This window comes from Neltuma alba, unplaced genomic scaffold, assembly GCF_004799145.2.
Source record: "Neltuma alba isolate B1F8T4 unplaced genomic scaffold, ASM479914v2 tig00013587_pilon, whole genome shotgun sequence".
NCBI lineage: Eukaryota > Viridiplantae > Streptophyta > Magnoliopsida > Fabales > Fabaceae > Neltuma > Neltuma alba.
Genome location: NW_021637784.1, coordinates 1 through 24,556, shown reverse-complemented (window position 1 = coordinate 24,556; position 24,556 = coordinate 1). Strand labels below are relative to the sequence as shown.

Below are 24,556 nucleotides of genomic sequence, written 5' to 3'. Positions count from 1 at the left end.
AAAAAGGACAAGTGGCGGTAGGATCCTTTCTATCAGTTTAATTTGGTCTCTAGAAACTTTCTTTCATGTATGGAAATTTGAAAAATAAATGCTTAAATAATATAATCTCCTATAAATTTTAATATGTATCAGGTCATTTTTCCTTTCCTCCGAATTTAATCCCTTATTTTTCTCATTTCAGGTGTTGTCATCCAATCCAGTTCTTTGATCCCTCATTTAGGAGTGTTTGGATAAAAACAAAATCATAGTTTTAAAAATACTTTTACGGTATACGAAATAAATATGTAAAAGAATTTGTCTCGATTTGTAAAAAAGTATTTCGGAGAAGTGTTTTTGAGGTGTTCCAAACACCCCTCAGGCATAAAATAATAAATAGGAAAATATCACTGCATGCCCCTTCAGCAATTTAGAAGCCCCTAATATATATTATCTTTTTAATTTTAGCCACATCTGAACGTGTTTATAAATTATTAAAAATTCTCATTGTTGATAATTTATAAATAACGACTTCGACTTTACATAAATTTTGTAGGATATATATAGGTATAAATTTAATATTAGAGTAGTAACAGTCAGCGTATGGTTGGGCAAGTAATGAACGAATAGAAGAATGAGTAATATTATGAATAAGGTTTTTTGCAATAACAAGGGATAGGTGGGGGCTACAAGGGTGATTTACATATATCAAGGGAAGCAGAGTTTGCTCCGAAAGCAAGCATATTAGCATCATCAGACGATGTTGATCAGCAAGTAGCAGACCTGCACAAGTATTTATGTTGCTGGCTCTGGCTTTGTACATGGCACGACCTCGCCTTATCTCTTAATTCTTCGAACGCCCTCATCGTCTCCACATCGTATCCCCCAGCAAACTGTCAACCCAACACAACACACACTAACGTTATTCTCTGTCTCCACAAATATAATACTAATACCCAGGACCACCCATCGTCCCTTCTTTTCTTTTCTTTAATTTATATACTATTATTATTATATACCTGATGTACACGAAATGCAAACCTAACTCCTTGCACGATCAGCTCTTCTTCCTCAGGACCACCACCGCCTGCTTCTAGCTCCGCAGATACCCTCTTCATGTACTTCATCGCCAGTTTTACTGATGCCAGCTTTATCTGCCCGCAAACACAACCCCAACATTATTTCCCACGTACTCCGCCATTATTACTTATACCAAACCACTTCCCTTGTTTAAGTTTCATCAATTCATACACGTGAACTAACGGTAAAAAAAAATTAGAGGCACTGGGTTCCTCCTTCAATTTCGCGCAAGACTAGTGCAAAAGGACGAAGAACTGAATTTAGGCTTCTTGGAATTCACAACATGTGCGCATGCAGGGCTGCACGGACAGACACACAGGAAAAAGTCCAACCTCTTACCCCGTCGTTTTGTTGCCAGCATACTAGTTATTTGGACTACTACTTGCTCGCATATGTTTTTAAATTCTTGTATGGAATATATACTATCACTGATGCTCGTGTGCGAATCCGACGAAGAACGTTAGATAATAATTCATGCGCATACCTTTTTTCCTTTATTCAATGAAATAGAAGAACATTAAACACTGCAAAAATTAAGGGTCTATGAAGCATCGAGAAAATACCTGGCTCACATATCCCGTGTCAAGCATCCAATCCACAGGTATATGAAAGACCTTGTATCTATGCGTTGCGGACTCTCTCATCCTTGAGATATTGTAAACCCCATGCTCTAACCTGCCAAACGCCATCAACATTTTAATTAATACGAAATCCTATTCACATTGAAAGATCCAAGTTGGCTCTAATTATTATTATATAAAACAAAATTTAGAAAAAAAAAACAGAATGAAAAGAAGATAATACTTCTCAAATAGAGACTGGATCTTCTTGAGAGCAGGACCACTTGGTTGGCGAGGATCGTCGCGGAAGGAAGAAGCCTCGGATTCTAATTTCTTCAGATCACAGTATCCGAACGCGGCCTCTCGCAGTGCATCTGCCTTGTGTTCTGGCCATTCGAAGTGTTTCAGCACAGCTCTTTCGTCCACCTGAATGAATCATCATTGCAGTTATCAATCTTCGTCACATTATCACGACAGACATAATTATTAATAATTAATCATTTAAAGTTGATTTAATTACCAAATAAGAGAGCTCTTCGTCAAGCCATTTAACAAATGACACAACGTCGTCGATGTTTGTGAAAGCAGCGCCCTCCACCTCCTTGATCAAGAACCTTATGAAATCACCTTGTGTTTCCACGTCTGTTTTGATCTGTAAGCAAGACACAGTTTAATCTTCGTTTTCCAGCAAACTCCATGTTTGACTAAACTCATCGAAATGTTTCTATGGTTTCAGTTTGACTTCTTTAATTCTCAAAAGTTCGGAATGGTGTCTAAAAAGTAGTGCCATTAGCTTCAGGCATATTTATGGTCTTAGTGTGATCTTTTTGAATGCAGATTTCGAATCTCAAAATTGTCTCATCTACGACGATAACATGGGACAATTCGCATTCAAATTCAAATTAAAGGAGTAAAAGTGGGACTGCTGCTTGGTCAGTTGACGCTGACCCTGTGACAGGGGCAGAGTTGTAATTATGCTAAAACTTGAATACTGTTTTACTTACCGCGTGTAAGTGAGCTGAACGGTTCTCGATCTCACCGATCATGTCTCGGGCATTCGCCGTCGTCGGAACCTCCGTCGCACCGGAGCCTGAGTCCCGCCGGGAATGTGAGTCCCTCCGCATTAACGAGTGGTAAAACTCGACCACCTCTGGTACTCTCCTCACCTTGGGTGGTCCTGGTTTGCTTCCCTTTGGCGGCGGCGGAGGAGGCGGCGGAACAGCCTTGGATGCCGCCGAGCGAGGAGGAGGTGGTGGTGGTGGTGGAACAGACTTGGATGCAGCCGCGTGACGAGGTGGTGGCGGTGGTGGAGGTTTCGGAACTGCTTGCTCTGTTTCACCATTTCCATCTGAAGCATCAGAGGTTGTGTCAGACGATGACGGCGGCGATGGAGGAGACGACGACGACGAGGGTCTTGGCGGTGGTTTTGGAACTCTGGGTGCACGGGATCTGACATTGATTATCGCCGACTCCGCAGACTCAGCCAGCTCTTCTGAGTTATTCCGAGAATGTCTGGGTTTCTCCATTTCTATTTCTACTACCTCTCTTTTCAAATTGACACTACTTTCAAGCTGCTTATGAGAATGAACATTGCTATCCTGGTTTGAGGAACTCTCTGCGCACTTAGCTCCTCTCTTCAAATTCTTGATTAGATTCGACTTCACAGAAACATCCACAAGCCCTTGAAACCTTTGAGAAGAAGAAAGATCATCGCTGTTTAATGCATTTCTTTTTTCTGCATGATCCGATACCCATTTTTCTAACTCTTCTATCTTATCCTCCAACGTTTTCATCTTCATCTCGCTTTCTCTTCTCTCTTCTTCAACCCGACGCTTCAACTCCCCTAACTCATTTACCAGACTCAAATTCTCAGCCTCCAATTCCTCCACTCGCCTGGCATTTCTCTCAATCTCTGTTTCCTTGGCACTAATCTCGTTCTCCAGAACAGGCAAAATGGCGACAGACTCCTTCAAGAGCTTATGCTCAATAAGTTCCGTCTTCAAGCGAGACTCCCTCTCGCGCAGCTCCTCCACGAGACGGAGGAGCTCCGTCACGTCAGGCGGACGGGGCTGGACTTGTGCCGAAGAGCGAGGGAAGTATGCGCCGAAAGAGCGAGAGAAAGCAGACTTGTGAGAACTCTTATTGCCGGAGCCGGTGGTTGACGACGAGGTATGTTGCTTGGCGGGAGGCGGCGGCGGCGGAGTTTCGGGTTTGGAAATGTGCGCGGGCGACTTCTGGAGGCCGATGGCCACCCTTACCTTGCCAGCTACCATTGATGTTGATCAGTGAGTTATCGGAGATAGTATTTTTGGGATACGTAGGAGTATAGTTTTAGGGTCCTCTGGTTTTCAATCTCATAGGGGTGAGACCTAACAAAGATGTCCTTGTCCTGTCCCTGTGTCTGTCAGCTAGCAATTAGAGATAGAGAGAGAGAGTCTGAAACTAGAGAGAGAAGGAAGAGGGTGGGGGAGGAGAGAAAGAAGGCACAAAAAACGAGGAACGGTCTTGGATGCGATTTGAGGGGGAAAATAAATTCCGAGGGAGAGGAGAGGGGGACAGGGTAACTGGGAGGTGAGGGAACTAAACGAATTCAAATTGATATTTAGATCAGAGGGACATTTATTGGAACACTTGTGATATCAAGTTTGAACAACCTTTTCATCACCAGGTCCCAACGGTTCTATTGGTTTCAGCAATTTCATTTTGAGATTAAATATTTTATTCCGATCTCTTTCGTTTTCATTAGTTTTTTGCATGACTTGATGTGCTATAATTAAGCTAACGGTTGCATAACGATTCTCATAGTCAAAGGAGGTCAAATGTTGAATTTGCTGTGGAAACTTGGTACTCCTCCGGTCCTAATTATAAGACCCAATTGACTTATTTGAGGAGATTAAGGAAGTAAGTTAAGTTGGTTATTTATAATAAATAAGTATTGTCATTCCTAAAATATCCTTGCTAATTAAGTATATTGGCTAAAACTATTATTATTAGAAGGATTATCTTGGAAAAAAATGCATAAATATAAGAGACAAAATGGATTGGGTCTTATAATTAGGACCAAATAAAAAGTCAAATTGGGTCTTATAATAAGGACCGGAGGAGTATCATTTAATTTAACGCCACTTCCTCATTATTCAATGATCAGTGTCACTGAACGTCTGAACCGATAAAAATCACCTGAAATGTTGAAATATATTCATTTTCATTTTCATTTTAAGTAAATTCAAGGGAAACCTTATTTTTCTCTTCGCGAAAATAGATCTCGCCAATAGTTAGTGCTTACAGTCTTGAAAGAACTCGGGCTTGCAAATTTGATTAAAAGAATGTGTGGATAATAACAAAATCATAATTTTAAAATTGTTTTTAATGACATACGAAGTAAATACGTGGATGAATTTATTTTAATTTGTAGAAAAATGCTTTTGAAAAATAATTCTAAGTTACCTAAACACCCCTAAAAAGATAGTTGAAAACCCTCACAAATATTTTAAAAAAAATTCACATAAGTTAAGATTAATTGTTTTTACATATTTACTTTCGACTCTGTAAAATTATTTTTAAAGAATTAATTCAAACATCATGACAGGCACATTTTGTCAATGAATGTTACCTTCATAATCACGTGACTGCACATACGATGATCTAAAACAAATGAAAAAGAAAATAAAAAGAGGATTCAAGTAAAGAGAGGGGAAAATACACTGCTTTGTTAGAATAAATTTGGAATTAAAGGTGTTGGCTGCGAAATCTTGAAAACATAGATAGGAAATTTGGGGGGAAGATCATTTGAGTTTCAATTAAACCAAAAAACAAAAAATAAAGTGGAAACTAACTCTCTTTTTTTTCCTTTTCTTTTCTTCTAGAATAAATTAGGGGGAAAAAAAGGAGGTTTGATTGAGAAAACACTGAATATGAATTGAGTAGGACAAAAACATGATCCTTTGGAAGAAAGCAAGAGGAACTTCTTTCTACACTTCAAATATCTTTTTCGAAAGGAGATAGTTGAGTAGACTTAGAAAGAGTGATAATAAATTGATACTCCTCCGGTCCTAATTATAAGACCCAGTTGACTTATTTGAGGAGATTAAGGAAGTAAGTTAAGTTGGTTATTTATAATAAATAAGTGTTGTTATTCTTAAAATATCCTTGCTAATTAAGTATATTGGCTAAAACTATCATTATTAGAAGGATTATCTTGGAAAAAAATGCATAAATATAAAAGAAAAAATGGATTGGGTCTTATAATTAGAACCAAATAAAAAGTCAAATTGGGTCTTATAATAAGGATCGAAGGAGTAGTATATAGAGCGAAACTCAACATCACTGAGTTTAATTTGGGATTAAAAGAAAAAACATTTATATATAAGTACTGTTCATCAATTTTCCCACGAGTACGTAATTTTCCTACAACGTTACAGGCTGGCTTGCTCTTGTCATATCAGAATACCTCTAAAATTTCTACGGAAAAAAACATGTACAAAATCTAAATTTAAATAAGTTATTAATAATGTACGATTCCTGAAAATGACCCGGTACCATTAATAGTGTTCCTTTGCAGCGGGGAATTCTCCTACAGTGTTGCAAGCCTGGTCTTGATCTAGTTTGTTAAATTAACGTGTCACTTGATACACAAAATGAAGTATGTGAGAGAGAGAGACTGATTCAAAAATAACAAAACACGAAGGTAAATTAAAAAACAGAACAAAACAAAACACATTTACTGTTATTTTATTTAACATGTTTCACATAAATTAAAAAAAAATTAAATTTTATTAACTTTTATTTAAAATTCAACGGCTTTCTAATTTTATTCCTATTTAATATACATTATACCTCATATAAACAAAGACAATATAATAATAAATGAAGAGTAAAATTGTATATTTATACAAAAAATTTCTCTCCGTAACCTATAAATAGGACCAAAAAATATCGTCTTTCTGTCTTATAAATATGACTGGAGAAGCACATTGCATATATTGTCTCAGAGCTTTATATAATGGAATCTTTTCTTATTTTCTTCAAGATTACCAATTAGCGAGCCAACTAATGATTCAATCCTTTGAAAATTGAGAATAGTTTTACCACTATTTCACGTGTGAAGGATGAACGAAATGTTTGAGATAGAGTAAGTTAAACTTGGCTGTATAACTATGTAAATTCCGAGATTATTAACTACTTCATTAAGCTGTAGTTTGACACTTTGACTTTCCCAGACAGCTTTAAAGATGATATGTCCATTCATGTGGGTGTTTTATCCTCTCATTTCTAGCTGTTTCTTTCCTAATCTGGAGCACGTACTCTATTTAGTGGGAATGCTCTGCTTCAAATTTTCTGTTGTCATTTCCTTCCTTTATGTCTGAATCGCTTTTACTTTGTATTGTGACTTTTGACTTGATTAATGATATTGATCTTTCCCTTTGCCGGAAAAAAGAAACACTTGGTTGCAAGTTTACTACACGAAGCAATCACTTGTGGGTAGAGAAAGATGGAAACAGCTTTGAAATGGGAGGGTGAGAAACAAGGGTTAAGGGTAGTTTTGAGTTACCTTCAAGTGCCAAAATAAATATGAAAAAATTATTTATAAAAAAAATTATACCCCCTCAAAAATAATACTTATGCGATAAAAACAATTATTTTAGAATCACATATATGTAACAATTATTCATTACTTTTGCATAATACTACCTCCTGTCCTTAATATAAGATCCCCGTTTGACTTTTAGTTTGGTCCTAATTATAAGACCCTAATCTATTTTGTCTCTCATATTCATGCATTTTTTTCCAAGATAGTCCTTTTAATAATGATAATTCTAGCTAATACACTTAATTAGCAAGGATATTTTAGGAATGACAACACTTATTTATTACAAATAACTAACTTAACTTACTTTATTAATCTCTTCAAATTAGTCAACTGGGTCTTATAATTAGGACCGGAGGTAGCATTCAATTAAAAAATCAATTTTAAATTTTAAATTTAATTAAAAATTGAAACCATAAAAAAATATTTATAATAACTATATAAACCATATGCTATAGAACCTTATTAAATTTTAATTCGTTATGTAGTTAAAGAAATTAACCCCCTTTTAGAACTGATGGTTGGCTGAAAGCCCAACCTACTCGGCTCGGTTGACTGAGGAAGACCGGGGCTTTGAGGCGGCGTGGAGAGCCGTAGGTGAGGATAAGTTTAAAATTACTTTCAACAACCAAAATAGGGGAGGCAGTTGTTGGTGTTATTTGGGTTGGGAATATGAAAGCGTGATACATCCCCCTCACTCTGCATGCACTTTTCAACACTGACAACTACCCCAAAATACGCCATTTCCATCCTAATCTCCTGCGACCTCATCAATCTCACCCTTTCACTTTACTTCAAACACTGTCGTTTTCCCCTTACCCTCTCGTCAAAAATAAAATTCCCGAGTCTTCATCATCATTTCACCCATGCAAATAAATATACTCAGAATTTTCCAACTTAGCTCAATCAAAATAATACTAAGATTTTCACCCCAGCTTTGTAGCATGCTGAAGCAGTCATTACTTACTCAATGTCAAGCCATCACCACAGTTTTATAGGTTTCTTCGCGGCAAAATTAAAGAATAAGAAATACCCATATATAAATTGAAGGCTTTGATGACATACAGAACCAAAGAAGAAGAAATACCCATATATAAATTGATTCAAGCTTCATTCGTAAATTGAAAAAAAAGAAAACACCAAACAGGAATTATGTCAAGTACTTGGTGGGCTCAAGTTAATAACTACGCAAAATGTAACACTCCATTTGTAATTGAAAGAGGCCCCTGATTCTGCACACAGGGGAAATCCCCAAATACCCACAGCTAATTAGATTACCTATTAGTGCTCAGGATTCTCAAATCAACAACATCTTTAGCCCACGTCTTGTTTGAACTTCGAAACTACTAATTAACTTTTAATTACTTAACTTCAGCTCAGTTTGTAAAATACGATAAAAGTCACATTTGCAAACTTTAATCCAAACAAGTCCTCTGTCTAGTGTTCAATTAAACTGGTGTGGATAAGCTGTTCAAATGTTAACTTACTTACAACAACACCGTGTTTTTTTCCTTCCATCATCGACTCAGTATTTTCGGACATAATAAAAGAAAATGGGTAGCGATAATGAATAGGATATTAATGCTGAGAGGTGATGAACATTGAGTGGGGATGAGATATGTGAGATACTAATGAAAATGAATTGAGGAGATGGAAGGGGGTGGTGGGAGAGAGGAATGTGGTCCTTGAAATTAAGAGAGAGATAGAGGTGGTGAGGCCAACGAAGCAAAACATAAATGCTGGGTTTGTTCATATGTGGGGTTCCGACTTCCAACCTATTTTGATTTGGGACTCATTTTCGTCGCTCTTTTCCGAACCATCACCACCACCTTCAGGACCATATGTCCTCACATGTTCTGATCATTCCCTTTCTTTATCGCTTTGCCTTGTACGTACCTATATATATATATATATATATATATATATGCTCCATTATATTACTCCTCCGATCCTTATTATAAGACCCAATTTGACTTTTTATTTGGTTCTAATTATAAAACCCAATCCATTTTTTCTCTTATATTTATGCATTTTTTTCCAAGATAATCCTTCTAATAATGATAGTTTTAGCCAATATACTTAATTAGCAAGGATATTTTAGGAATAACAACACTTATTTATTATAAATAACCAACTTAACTTACTTCCTTAATCTCCTCAAATAAGTCAATTGGGTCTTATAATTAGGACCGGAGGAGTACATCATCTTGATTTTACGCCCAACTTGTCATCTAAGTATATCAATTCCCAACCTTCTTATTAAACAACACATTCATAATAATCACATCTCAAGCCGAGATAGTATTATTACCTCTGACACTTAATATAAAAACTGGTTAGCTTATTTAGGATAGTTAAGTAAGTTAACAGATTACTTAACAATATTTATATTTATTTCAAATTAATTTGTCGTTCTTATAAATTGATATATAACCTAGTGATACCTGTGAGTTTTTTAGAGAAATCATATAACATATGCTATAATTAATTAAATTTGTGATTTTTTTAATTTTTTAAATTAATCAGTTGTGTCCAAAAGTAGTATAATGTTGTTTGTGTTGTTCTTTTTCGTAACTCAGAATATAATTTTTTCTTGAAGTCATAGCCTCTCTATTAATAAAGCAGCCTTGAGAACATCTAGTGTTAATTGGGTTATGAGACCTGAAAATATTGTTAGGCCTAGTTTCAATGTTCATTAGTGATGATGAGACTTGCACCATCAGAATATAATTTCAACAATCTAAATTTAAAATTTTTCAACTGATATTTTTAAATGATAAATTTTTTAAAAAGCTGACAATTTAGAAATTATTTTTATTTTAAATTTTGCACTCATTAACATAATTATTTAAAAGAAAATACGATTATAAACTATTCAGATGAAATATGAACAGTCTGTATTAGATCTGATGAGCACAGGAACTCAATCCAAATACTGCTATATGCATGTGTTTGATTGCACCTCCTTACACCCAAACAACACAACGGCTTATAAGTTATATCATTCACAAATTTATAATCCTGCTATAATGATGCTAACACACCTTCACGATTGCAACTGACAAATGAAGTGTATTCGAGCTCTTGGACAGGGATTGGAATTGACGATGACATGGTCGGCGACTTGTTTATTATTTCAATTTTTTAAATGAATTTGTATTTCCAAAAAAAAAAAGAAGCAATATATTTTTAATAAACCAAAAAAGAAAATATCTTTGTTGAAAGATTTAGTCTGTCTGCCACCTTCCGCTATGATTGACCAGAGGACGCTCATGTATTTCACGGGAGCATTCGAAGCTTTTGGGCAAACGCTTTAGTGAAAAATTGAATTGAACGGAATAGCAAAAAATAAAAAAATAAAAAAATAAAAACTCCCCAACTTGTGAAATTGTGATTTGAGACTCTTAATTTAAAAAATAATAAATAAAAACTTAGTCTCATATTGTAAATATAAAATTTTAGTGAAATATCTGAAATGTCTCTCAATCAAGTTGTGATCTAGTCTAGTGATCGTTATTTGTTAAAGTGAACTTATAATTTTATATAGTCAACTTGTTATTTGACATACTCTCAGTCAAATTATGATTTGATCTACTGAAATTGTCATTCGGTAAAGTGAAATTGTCATTTAGCCAAGGAGCGTTTCAGACATTTCATCAATATTTCATATTTGTAATGTGAGACCAAGTTTTTATTTGCTATTTTCCTAATTAAGGGTTCCAAATCATAATTTTACATATTAAGGGGTATTTATTTCTCATTTTTCCTAGCAAAAACCCTCAATATGGAAACGTTGATGAGGGAGTGGTGTCAGTATCAACGAACCTAATTATAATAGTAGTATGATTTTTATGATTTTTATCATAAAAACTTGTTTTATAAGTCACTTAAAATAAGTGTTCATCAATATCATTATACTACTCCTTCAGTCCTTAATATAAGACTCAATTATTGAGTTGGTTTTGATCTTAAATATAAGATCCATTTCTCATATTTATCAATTTTTTCTAAATTACTCCTATGGATACTCTCTTAACCATAATCAAGTAGAAGAAGAATGTGGGTATTAAGAAAGATAACTATCGTATTTTAGGAAAAACATGTTACATTTCTTATAATTAACCAACTTACCTAACTTCCTTAATCTAATCAAATTAGTTAAATAGGTCTTATATTAAGGATCAAAAGAGTACTATAATATAAATTTGTAGGAAGATAATCCTCAATGACGTAGCTCATTTCTCACATACTCCCTAAAAACCGCAACTCTAATTAAACAGCTAGTTTTACTTGTGTGTGATGTCAATTATGAAGATATGGTCCCAAGTTAAGAAATATTATCAGAAGAAAATGAAAATAATGAATTATATTTTACGCAAAATAAAATTAAAATGGTCCTAAGTCATCAAAGTATCTTGCCCAGTAAGAGATCATGGACAGCGTGAAACAAAAGTAACATTGCATGCCTACTTGGTCCTTGTTCTCAGGTCTCGTTTCTCTAGTTCAAGAAGTGCCATCTAAATATGCTACCTCTGATCCTTAATATAAGATTCTGTTTAATTTTTATTTTGGTCATAAATATAAGACTTTAATTCACTTTGTCTCTCATATTTATACGTTTTTTTCAAAGTAGCCCTTTTAACAATAATAGTTCTAGTCAATACACTTGATTACCAAAGATATTTTAGGAAAGACAACACCTATTTAGGACAAATAACTAACCCAACTTACTTTCTTAATCTACTCAAATTAGTTAAATGGCTCTTATAATTAGAACCGGAGGTGGTATTACATTACCTCCAATACTTAATATAAAAGTTAGTTAACTAATTTAAATAGATTAAGAAAATTAGCTAAGTTAGTGTGTAACAAATAGGTGGTATCTTTTTTAAAATGTCCTTACTAATCAAGGGTATTAGCTAAAACTACCAATTAATGAAACTTTTAACATGTGTAACTATCATAAGGATTATCTTAAAAAAATGAATAACTATGATAAACATAGTGGATTAGAGTCTTCTGTTTAGGATAAAATAGAAAGTCAAATTAACTCTCATATTAAAAACCAGAGTAGTATATAGGAATTAAATAACTAATTTATAAAAATAAAAAATTAATTAAACTATTTATTTGTAAAGAAGAATGAGTTGATTTTTTAAAACTTTCATTTTAATATTTTACTGCATCAAAATTATCTTTCTTGATTGAAGCATTTTTTAATATGTATAATTAATATTTACATTAGCTGGTTTCTTATAGCGCAGTGAATCAATATTCAAATTTCTGTTAAAAGAGGTGTTCATATTTAGTGCCCAGAAGTGTTTCGAATAGAATTATCTCTAATAGAAGGATACTTGTACTTAGCAAAAAATAAAAAAATAAGTATATGAGGGTAAAGTCAACAAACTTAGAATTAATGAAAACAAATTTGTTAATAAAGTAGGAAGCACTTGTTTGTGGCCAGGCGAGACCAAAAACCGACAAGCACTAACTACGTTCCATCTTGTGAGCTCTCCTTAATTTGACGAATGGTCTTGTTCAGTCCGTGTGTGTGGCCAGTTTCATGGAGCCACCACGTTCCCGTGAAGAATGGAAGGAAGGGAAATAACATTTAAAGGACTAAAATGCCCCTGGAGGTGGATGATCTCATGGGCTCCGTGAGCCCCCGCTCTCCCAGCTCGCGGTGGTCTCTCTCACCTTCTCTTATCTGAATTCACACCCCACCACCGCCCCAGCCTTCTCCCCATCGATATTTCCCCAATTGCACAACGAAGGGATAATCAAATTATAAGTATGTATTTTTTCTCGCATCATATGGATTTCGGGGAAATAATTGTGCTGCTTACTAATTATAGATTTGGCATTACACGGTGCTTGATTGGTCTACTGATCTACTACCTCTGGTCTTTAATATAAGATTTAGGGGGTATTTGAATAAAAATCAAACCATGATTTCAGAAGTGCTTTTATGGTTTACGAAGCAAATATGTGGAGGAGTTTGTCTCGTTTTGTGGAAAAGTACTTCTGAAACCATGATTTGGAGGTTGCCAAACACTCCCTTAGTTTATAATTTAAATTGAACTATAAATTAGATTTTATATTAAGGACCAAAAATAATTTTTTTTGCCAAGTCAGGTATCCTTTTGTTAGAGGTATTCTTTTTTGAGACACTGTGAGATACTAAACGTAAGCACTTGTTGTCGTGTTGGTGTATCACGTAAAATGGACTTGGAGCCTTTCATTTCTTGTGATTTAGGGCAATCAGATTCGGTTAGCTGTGCCACTGGATATGGACTTCATGATTGGGCCAAGCCCAATGAATTTCTATTGTTATTTTTCCTATGCGGCCTTTAAGAAAACGAATATGGAATTTAACCAAAATAGCTTGGCACGCATTTGCCTGTGATCAATTATTCTGTTACTATCAACAAGGATTAGGTCTAACGGAAGGGCTAATCCCTCGTAATGTGACAAAATAAGATTTGAACCTCTACTGAGAGAGGTGTCCATATTTGGTACCCGACAGTGCCTCGAATACGATTGCCCCTAATAGGAGGATACCTATGTTTTAGGAAGAAAAAAATATTATTACTGTTTACATCTTGTAAACTGTGCAATTTTCTAAACTTTTATATCTTATATTGATATTGCTATGTGTTTGTGTTTTTTTGTTTTTCACTTGAAAGCGTGTTAGAAGAATTAATTCTTAATATGTATGATAAATCTGACTTCTCAATTAAACGGTGAGTCTCGGGTCCTCCACGATTTTTCCGGATGTAAGTGCTCAAAAACATTTTTAAAAAATGAAAGACGAAAAGAAAATGAGACAGAGAAATGGAAGATTCATGAGTTGGGAATAAACATGGTGTAGCTAATATTATGACAAAATTAAAAAAAAAAAGAATTAACGTGTAAACTGGAAGAAGAATACTAAAACAATGCAGGTTCCATGTTCTTCACTTTCCAAGCTTTGGTCCTTAGGCTACAATTTTCCCCAGAACTTCCTTCACTTTTTTCCACTTGCTGACATGCATATATGTTTCTGTTGCCATTTTTGTTGAAAGTATCTTCTCTTAATTCCTTGAAGGCTTCGTTCCAAGATGCCCAAACAACATGTTTTTTTCGATTACGAAAGGAAAATACTCCATCCAGTTCTAACAGCTTTACATAAATTAATAAATTTAGTTAAAATTAGTTAATACATTTAAATTTTAAAATTAATCTCAATGAAGTTTATCAAGTAAATAAGATTTGTTTAGCTAGTTATAAGATTGAATAGTCAATTAAGAAATATCAGAGCAAAGATATTTAGAAAAGAAGTTAAAGGTTTAAACAAGTGCTTTTTGTTCATAAATACATTTTTATGACATAAGACATGGGTAAAATTCTTAAAGTACTTGAGATGGGACCTGCTAATTAAGAATATATGCTTAAATTAAAATTTGTGCCATCAAAGTTCTTCCTTTTTCTTCATTCTCTCCTTGTCTAACTCACAACTTTTTGTCTTTATATATTATTCCCTTAGTTTTAACTGGCATTGTGTGGGAAACAGATTGAGCCAAACAAAACAAGGTGCAAATAACTGTTGGTTTCCCCAACTTACAAGCATACAATAATCTCATATAAATATATATATATATATATATATATATTCTCATATGGCATCATGTTTGGTTGTGACTTGAAGGCTAAGGCTGTGACTTTTTCAATTGGGACAAGCCTTTTGCCATTCGTAGAAGGATTTACTTATATCACCCAAAGAATATGTGCCACAAACACAAACTCATATTACCTCACTTCACGGCCATCTCTTCCCCCTCTGAAAACGATATTGGAACCATTCATTGCCTAACTTATTTGAAATTTAATTATATATTTGCCCATATATGCAATCAGAATATTATATACTCTATATATATATATTATATGTATATATATGCCCAGATAAATATACATGCTTCATCCACTCCTATTTTGAAACGTACACGTCTTTTCTTTACTCGCCGTCGACGTAATTTGCGCTAGCGTTATTCTTTACAAACGATCAGCAACATAAAATAATTGATGTGATCACAATCTCACACCAACGTTTTTCCACTGCATATACACTAAAAAACAAAAGCACATTATTGTTTTTAAGATTTAAAGACACTATAGGTATAACTTTAATTTAAACTTTCAATATTGAAAAATTAATCCTTAACGTTCATACTCCTCACAAGTCACTACTCCCCCCCCCCCCTTTTTGGGTTCCTCTTTTAATGATGAAGTTCAGTTACCTATCGATTGATAAGTCATGATATGTATTCGAGATGAAGTCGTCAAAATATCTTTCAAAAAAAAAAAAAAAAAAGGATCCAGTGCTTGTTGGCTTGATATTAGTTAACCCGTTGGGTCCGCAGTTTAGGATGATACAGTTGGTTCTAGGTGGAAGAACTCAAACAGAAAATATGTGAGCTCTCTCTTCCTTTTTCAATATATTCTGGTCAGGCGGCAAGGCTTAACGATATTACTTGTGACTAAATTTAACTCCGTAGAATCGGAAAACATAACATTCTTCCTTCAACTGCGTGTATATATAAGTATACACGAGAGCATAATCATGGGGTTGCAGTCAAATCCAAAGAAGTTGAAGAGAGATCAAGGGATAAGGCAAAGATCACCATCATAGATAATCATGAAGAAAGAGACCTCTGGTTCTCTGGGGGGATATATAAAGCGTGGGATAGCGTCCTGGTTCCTGGGCTGTATGGGGATGAACAACAAGAAGGAAGAGAAGATGGACTATAATAATAAGACGGCGAAAAGATGGAGACAGCTCAGCGGTGAAACTCACTGGAAAGGCATCCTCGACCCTCTCGACCTAGACCTGCGCAGATGCATTATCCACTACGGCGAAATGGCACAAGCCGCATACGACACTTTCAACACGGAGAAGAAATCGAAGTTCGCCGGAAGCAGCCGGTACGCCAAAAGCGACTTGTTCGCAAGGGTGGGTTTGGAGAAGGGGGATGGCCATCCCGTCAAGTATTGCATCACCAAGTATCTGTACGCGACGTCGGAGATCGACGTGCCGGAGGCGTTCATAGTGAAGTCGTGGTCGAGGGAGGCGTGGAGCAAGGAGTCGAACTGGATAGGGTTTGTGGCGGTGGCGACGGACGAGGGGAAGGCGGCGATGGGACGGAGGGACATAGTGGTGGCTTGGAGAGGGACGGTGCAGACGTTGGAGTGGGTTAATGATTTTGAGTTCATTTTGGTGTCTGCTTCAAAAGTGTTTCAAAGGGACACTGATCCCTTGTTACACCAAGGTTGGTACTCTATTTACACATCCGAAGACCCTCGTTCTCCCTTCAATAAGACCAGTGCCAGAAACCAGGTATGTATACATATATACACAGATATATGTTTCCTTAATTCTGGGGCACTTATGTGACAATATAATCATGACTAAACCTTTTTGTTTTTGCCTTGTTAATTCTATTGAATTCTCTCTCTTTTAACCATACGGCAGCCAGCAGTATACACTGCTTTTCTCAATTCAGAAAAGAAATCTGTTTTCGTGGGTGTTTGTGGGTTTGTAATTGTGTGGGGTTAACTCATCCTGAATCAATAAATATTCAATGCACCAGTATGAATTAATCTGTTACAGTATATTTCTCAATATTTAAAATCATCTCAGATCTAATGTCTTAGGTTTATGAATTGTTATATCTCCCATCCTTTTCTACCCTTTAACCGGCATCTTTATATAAATACACGTTACGTACGTTCATCAGGTTCTGAGCGAGATCAGAAGATTGGTGGAGTTATACAAGTACGAAGAAATAAGTATAACTATAACAGGGCACAGCTTAGGAGCAGCACTGGCGACACTGAGCGCAGCGGATATAGTTGCAAATGGCTTTAACGCACCCAGAGATCAACCTTCAAATTCATGTCTAGTCACTGTCTTCGCATTTGCTAGTCCTCGTGTGGGAGACCTAAACTTCCAGAAGCTTTTCTCAAAGTACAAGGATCTTCGAGTCCTACGCATTCGAAATGAACTAGACATCGTTCCAAACTACCCTCTGATAGGCTATTTTGACGTTGGGGAAGAACTGAAGATCGATACGAGAAAATCAAAGTACTTGAAGACCCCTGGGAATGCATCGAGCTGGCATAACTTGGAAGCTTATTTGCATGGGGTGGCGGGAACGCAAGGAAGCCAGGGAGGGTTCAGGTTGGAGGTGAATCGTGATATTGCGCTCGTGAACAAATCTTCGGATGCTTTGAAAGATGAGTTTCTTGTTCCTGCGGCCTGGAGAATTGAGAAGAACAAGGGTATGGTACAACAGCTTGATGGATCTTGGAAGTTGATGGATCATGAGGAGGATGACTTTTGATGAATATCTGAGATGGATCATCATCACAAAGCTGGAAAAATAAAAAACTCAGCACACTATGGATCAGATTCTTTCTTTCTTTTCTAAGCCTTCCATTATTCTGTTTTACCCTTCGCGGCTAAAATAATTTCACCCATATGTTTCTGCATAAGCTTCAGCTACACCATATCAGTGTAAGAAATGATCTTGAAAGATATCGATTACTTGTCTCGTTGGTTTCCTAATCTATTTATAAGTGGGGGTCACGTGTGTATGCAGAAAAAGTGGTTCCTTTGGATATTTTTAGAAATTATTCGTTCTTACCAAGACAAGAAGAAGAAATTGTGGGATAGTACTAACACTCTTCGTTAATTCATCCCATATAGTGCAAGATTCTAGGTGAAAGGTGCAAGTAATTGTCCAAAGCAACAATCAAGAAAGGAAAGATCCCTGACTTCTTACGAAATCAAACTGAACCATCTCTTTATATACATTATCAAATTTACTCTCATAATTACGTTCCCATCTCTGCGTTCTTTCTCACCTTATACCACTGTTTTTCGATACTAAGAAAAATACACGAGAAGTGCACCAAATCTATTTCAGGCTCATGACAGGGATGTTAACATAACATTTTCTCTTAGACTTCAAATAAATTTACCTCTTTTAAATAAAGTCGGTGCATAGAAAATTAAATAAATAAAGTATATAGTAACACAGAGCACACAAAAACATTAGAGATGAATCATATCCAAATAAAAAACTTCAATTATGTTTGATCAGTTTATTCTAATAATTAAATATGAAAAAATCAATCATAAGTTGTTCTTATAACTGTTTGTTAAAAGAAATATTTAATGTCATCTCTTTATTTCCGCTTAGCAAAAGTGAAAGTCTCTGCAATTTGCAAATATTGCAGTAGTTTGTCTTTAATTTAATGACAAACAATGATTTTAAAAGTATAAATTAAAAAACCTGCTTCAATGATCATGTGTATGTAGCATAACGTGATTAACTTAAAAGGTGTTTAGATGAAAACTAAACTATAATTTTAAAAGTACTTTTATAAGTATGTAAAAGGAATTTATCTCAATATATATAAAAACACTTCTTAAAAATGTTTTTTAGGTGACAAACTGCAACAATCATGTGAATCAGCATCCAATAGGTTGACATTGAAAATACATCATTTTAGCACCCCACCATCTTCATTTCGCAGCGTGGTTTCTAAATTCTCCGGAGGTCACATATTGTGAAGTACAAGAAGTACTAAGCCCGGGAATAGTGTATGTTCCATCCAATAAACCCTTGGTGATCCATCTATAAGCAGCCTCAGTCAAATGCAAGCCATCCCAGCTCACATATTTTGAAGGATCATCACTAGATACCACTCCTGAGTAGCTGCACAGTGCTGATTCATTGTAATTGTAGGGACCTCCACCTCCACAGCAAACTTTCAGAACATTGTTTTTGCCAAATCCTGAAATAGCAGGAAGCAAATCTGTATCAATCTTCCCACACTAAACCCAGAAACCAATGTTGAGATGCCTATGAGAAGTTGAGAGTAAAGGAGTACCAAATTGTTCTGGAGAACGGTAAAACTGAAGCGCAGCGTTGAAATAATCGGCATAGATGATTTTCGTGTGAGGATACAACACTTGAAGATCATTGAGCTCAGTTTTAAGCATCTTATTGTGGTATTCAAAAAACGCGTTTAGCCATTTTAAGCAGCCGGCTTTGTCATACTCGTCCTCGTCTTTAACTGCAAACCTAGTTAAATAGGCTGGATTGCATCCCAGTGGTAGATTTCCAGGAATCATTAGTGTAACAGCCCCTGCGTTAATCAACTCCTGCGATGATAAACCAAACAGCCAATTGTAAGTATATGACTTGAATCAGCATAAAGAAGAGAAAGGAAATGTGTCGGATTCTCCAGAGACTGTGAAGTAGTCTCATTCAGAATAAGAGTAACATAACACTTTGCCTAGGATTATATTAAGAGCTTTCTGTGATGCAAACCTCCTATCTAAGAAAGCAAAATCAGGTTAGCGAGTGATGACAGGGAGATCATTTTTCATTTAAGATTTTCCCCCACTGTTCCTCCAAGTAGTGAAAAAACACGCTGTCCGTTGGCATTTGGCAACTTCCATTCTATCATCAGAATCGACATCAAACTTGAGACTGCACTGGAATAGGCAATACGAAAGTAAGAATCCTTACCCTGGTTGCTGAAGTGATTGCAGAGACTACTTGTGGTACGTAAGTTTTAAGCTCCTCCAAGCTCCCTGGTTGAGATAAGGGATAACCATAATCATTGCCTCCAATCTCTCCCACAATAAATAAGGCGTTGCCAAGAACCTCTTTGCAGCCTGCAAAACTAAAATCTCATACACTGCTTGAAATAGAAATAAGAATCAAATTACATGAGAAAGAAAGACCTCCTAACATGCAGAAAATGTACCTACTCCCTCTGTTCCCTGTGAACCTTCTTTTTCCCCTCCCAAAAAAAAAAAAAAAAAAAAGCTGACAATTAAGACTACATAAATCTCCTCTTTTTTTTTTGGTAGAACAGGATGGCCAAAACCCCAAAAAACTAAAAACAGCTACCAGCAAGACACCATTTTCAGAGACGTAGCTCCAATAGTGTCACCATATATTAACCAGTCCATATCCTTGTGGCGGCAGCCCATCATGTGAAAACCATGTTCTTGAAATAGACTATAATATATTTATTGCGTCAGTCTTTTTGATTTTTGCAGTTTAATTAGCTACCTAAATTTTTATCTGATTTGGTTGAAATAGCATTCGGGCCCCAGACACAAGTCCCAGATAAACCCCTATGAAAATCCCTTCATGTTCTTCTGGCCTCGTTGAACATTCAACTACAGCCATGGGTCTGTGCTCTCTAATCGAATCACTAATCCCAATACTATCGGGTAAACCATGAACTGAAACAATTTAGTCAGCGAGGTGAAGATAATCTGGTGAACAGATCAACTTATTTGGTTTTGGTTGGTTAATTGGGTTGGGCATAAGATTCAAAACTTAAGACAAGTAATTAATTAACAGTAAAAACGAATTACTTGAAGGGGAATTGCAGAGAGAAGGCAGAAATTCCTTGAACCAATCTAACTGAACCCTCAGAGAATAGTAGGCAGCTCCTTCGACATCAAAACCCTTCTCTTCAAAGAACAAGCCGTCCAACGCAGTGGCTCCCGCAACCGCAAAATTAACCCCATGCTGTGTATTCCAATCCTTCACATCCCCGTTTTTTATACCTAGATACGGTTTAACCAGTGGAAGATGCAGAGATTCGGCTGCCCAAACCCAAAATCAAGAGCAGTGATATTAATTAGTTAGAGTAGAAAAATAAATGACAGGAAAACACATGATTTTACGTTGAATTAATCGTTTGGTACCAATGAAATCGAGGATTAGGCGGCCATCCGAGCATCGTCCGTTGGGGCGATGAAAATAGGTTGATCCGTAGGGAGGACGCAAGCAATCAGGACGCTGTGACGAGGAAGTGAATTGCAAGTTTCCAGTATCAGTGAGGGAATCGCCGAAGCTGAAGATTGACGTGTAGCATCCGAATACAGCGGGGGGGATGGTAAATGATACAGCCACAAGTAGGGATAGCCACTGTGCTTGCAGCGACCAAACTTGAGAAGACGGGGCACCGATCATTGTTAATACGTTTATCTCATTATCTCGATAGTGTGTTTCGTTCTTTTTTAAAACGTCCTCCAATCTCCACTCCAAGCCAACCAACTCGTGGTATTCGTGGAATTTGCTATGATGTGACCTAAGAAGATCAACTGTTCATTGTTCTAATTCCCCTCGCAACAGACGAGTTTCACATTTGATCCTGCTTTCAACTAGACATCCTTCAGAAATAATTTATCGGATAAAATTTCCACATAAAATTTCTCTTTACTAAGCCAAACTCCCTTAACATGTATCAAATATTATTCTTACAATCAAGAAGGTACCTAAGGGACAAGTCGGAGGCCTCAGAAATAACAAGCAATCTTTGTTGTCTTATTTCTCAAATCTGGTATATTTCTTCTGTAAAAGTTCCCCAGCGGGGAATCACTGAAGCACAATGCAGGTTAATGTACACAGAAATTCTATTGGGGATTTGGAGGACGGCTGTTAGCAGCAGCAACGTGTGATCCCCATTCCAGCAACTCTTTGCTGGTGTCATCCTTGTGAAAAAAAACTTCTATAAAACAGAGAGAATCTTTCTTTGGTCCCATAGCTGCCGCAATTGCTTCTGTCAGATCATCCTCTGTACGTACCTACAATACAGCAACACCGTCCATCAGTGACACGACCACCAAACAACTTTATAGAATAGAAGGGCATTCTGAGGCATTCAAAGACGCTATGAGGCATCAGTAACAACATCATAGGCTAAATGAAGCAGGTATTGCTTTTCATCCCATTTTGCTTCATTTTATTTTGGTGAACATGCTTTGTGTAAGCGTTTTTAAAGTGCAAAGTTTATTCAAAATATTTAAGGCCCGTGAACAGTTTCATAATATCCAACGCACCTAGTGGCATATAGAGTGAAAAAATCAGAAGGCAGAAAATAAAGATTAACAGTTCCATTCATACTAACCTTTGCAGTCCAGCATTTGCCTTCTCCATTATGGATAGCATCAACAAGGCCGGTGTAGTCCCAATTCTTAATCACATTGTATGGGCCATCATGAATCTCAACTTCAATAGTATAACCTCCATTGTTGATGAGGAATATGATGTTCCTTTGTCCACAGCGTATCATTGTTGAAATATCCTGCGCTGTCACCTATAGAGACATCCCACCAAATTGTTCATATTTATGACCGTTATTAACTATAGCAATACTTTCTATTTTGTGAGAATGCTGTATTATCTGAGCTTTTCACGTATTAATGATTGAGACAAAAATCATTATCAGGATATCTAGTAGACTGTTTCTATTCTCATAATCTTACTAACCTGAAAACTCCCATCACCAATGCAAGCAATTACACGCTTATCTTTTGCAGCTTGTGCATATCCAAGAGTAGCACCTACTGACCAACCGATAGATCCATATTGCATCTGGAATTCAAAACTGAAAGTTTGGTATTGTTAATTTATGTTAGCCGTAATCAGTGTATTGTTAATTGCAGGGATTTTATAAATCTTACCCACAGTTCTCAGGGAGACGAAGCTTCTGACAGTTGAACCAAGAATCTCCGGTTTCAGCTATGATGGCAGTATCTCCACTCAGCAGGTCTGTTCAACAGATTTAATTAATGAAACAAAAGGAGAACTTATTTGAGAGCTAATGAGGAATTTGCTCAAGCAAATAAAAACAGATTCTGAATTTGCTATACATGATATATTATGTATTAGTGCTCCCGGTCTATGAGAAACGTTCAAATTACATTCACACAACCAATGCAAATCATAGAAATGGTTTAAAGAAATGGATCTTTTTAAGGAACCATAAGGTTGCCTGTATGATCTATCAAAGAGCCATTTGACATATAAACTTCACTTTTTAAGTACAAGCTAATAGTGGTTTTCATAAATTTAAGAAGCCCCCACATATGGTTTGAATCTTGAGCAACTTACCTGAATGTGCTTAAATAGAATATTAACTCTTAAAGGTTCATTGTTCTCCAGCTTCAAAGGAATGCCAGGGGGAACAAAGATGCGTCGGTAATTCTCCACAGCTGTGCTGTTTTTCTTCAACCTCTTGGACAAAGCAGTTAAGAAATCAGCCATGAAAACCCATCCCAAGGAGGGACCATTGCCAATGGTCCCACCGATTAGGCTGTACTATTATCGCTTTCTCCTTCTTTACCAACAATGAGTATCCAACAGAGCTGTAGTCATTGAAGATAGGGCCAACAAAAATATAGGCATCAGCGGACTCCACTATCTCACCACAAAAGGATGTACTAACAGCACCCCAATAGGTCCCAATGAAATGTGGATGATGCTCAGGTACAAGCCCTTTCCCTGAGGGCATAACAGCTATTGGATATCCACTGGCTTCAATTAACTCCAAAAGGGCCTTTCGTGCCCTTGCCACCCTTAGTTTTGGCCCACTCACTATGACTGGCTTCACAGCTTTGTTTAGGAAAGCAGCTGTTGCTTCCACCGCAGCTTCTAGTCCTAACCGGTTGCTCACGCTGCATAGAACAAAGTATTCTACAGTAATGCCATGAGGGGCTATAAGAACAAATAGAATATGATCGAACAAAAAAGAAATGAAACTATAAAAGCTGTGGTCAGACCCATACCCTATCACTGAAGCAGAGAATAAAAGGTCAGTCAAATTCTCAAAACAAGTGCAGTAAATTGCACATACATGAGTAGATGCAAGTGGTAAGACGTCTAAGAAAAGGGGATGTAGAATGCTTCATAAGTCCATAGAGTTCATGTCAAGATGCAACGCAGGCAAACTACTCATTATAACCAAAGGTTTCTAGAGCTTCATTAGTATTTCGGTCTTTCGCTCCCACGAGTCAAATTTTGAGTTGACAGGATCATACGCACAATGCTTCCTCCCTGATCAATGACCTTTCATATTCCAGAGGCATGAATATAAACTGTCTTTTACAAACTCAGAATAAGCAATGCCGAAATATTAAAAGAAATAAAAGAAAATTATATTGAATTAAAACAATGTGAGTAAGTAACAAAAAGAGGAAGTCATACGTTGGTGCAAGATAAAATGGAACTGGGTCTCGGGCAAAAGTAGGATGAGGAATTCCAGATAAATTACAACTTATGCTGATATAAACCGGCTTGCTTTCCTTCAAAGCAGTTGACATTGCTGTATCAATGAGCTCATGTGCATCATCCAAGTTATTTACCACCGCCTGATAAATCATTCATCAATTAGAGATCAGAGCTTTAAAGTCAGAACAAATAAACTGAACATGATAGTAACAGTAATAATCACTACTCACCTGGAAACATGTGACTGTCTGAAAGCAGCGTAGCTC

General features: G+C 36.3%; 3 protein-coding genes and 1 pseudogene across 3 annotated transcripts; 1 reads left to right on the top strand and 3 right to left on the bottom strand.

Annotated features, from left to right (window-relative positions):
* Positions 1–595: 595 nt before the first annotated feature.
* On the bottom strand, positions 596–4,060 carry LOC114738368 (protein CHUP1, chloroplastic-like). The gene is made up of 6 exons (XM_028926399.1): positions 2,621–4,060; positions 2,137–2,268; positions 1,861–2,042; positions 1,620–1,731; positions 996–1,130; positions 596–869 (listed from the first exon to the last, which is right to left on the bottom strand). The coding sequence occupies exons 1-6, from the start codon at positions 3,887–3,889 to the stop codon at positions 744–746; spliced, it is 1,956 nt and encodes a 651-aa protein (XP_028782232.1). The 5' UTR covers positions 3,890–4,060; the 3' UTR covers positions 596–743.
* An 11,702-nt stretch (positions 4,061–15,762) lies between these two features.
* Positions 15,763–17,830, top strand: LOC114738366 (phospholipase A1-IIgamma-like). Its single transcript, XM_028926397.1, has 2 exons — positions 15,763–16,579; positions 16,980–17,830. The coding sequence occupies exons 1-2, from the start codon at positions 15,881–15,883 to the stop codon at positions 17,583–17,585; spliced, it is 1,305 nt and encodes a 434-aa protein (XP_028782230.1). The 5' UTR covers positions 15,763–15,880; the 3' UTR covers positions 17,586–17,830.
* An 806-nt stretch (positions 17,831–18,636) lies between these two features.
* LOC114738367 (GDSL esterase/lipase At1g31550) lies at positions 18,637–21,277 on the bottom strand. The gene is made up of 5 exons (XM_028926398.1): positions 20,984–21,277; positions 20,648–20,881; positions 19,785–19,933; positions 19,141–19,414; positions 18,637–19,044 (listed from the first exon to the last, which is right to left on the bottom strand). The coding sequence occupies exons 1-5, from the start codon at positions 21,249–21,251 to the stop codon at positions 18,773–18,775; spliced, it is 1,197 nt and encodes a 398-aa protein (XP_028782231.1). The 5' UTR covers positions 21,252–21,277; the 3' UTR covers positions 18,637–18,772.
* Positions 21,278–21,685: 408 nt separating this feature from the next.
* LOC114738365 (pyruvate decarboxylase 1-like) lies at positions 21,686–24,553 on the bottom strand (annotated as a pseudogene).
* Between the last annotated feature and the right edge of the window lie 3 nt (positions 24,554–24,556).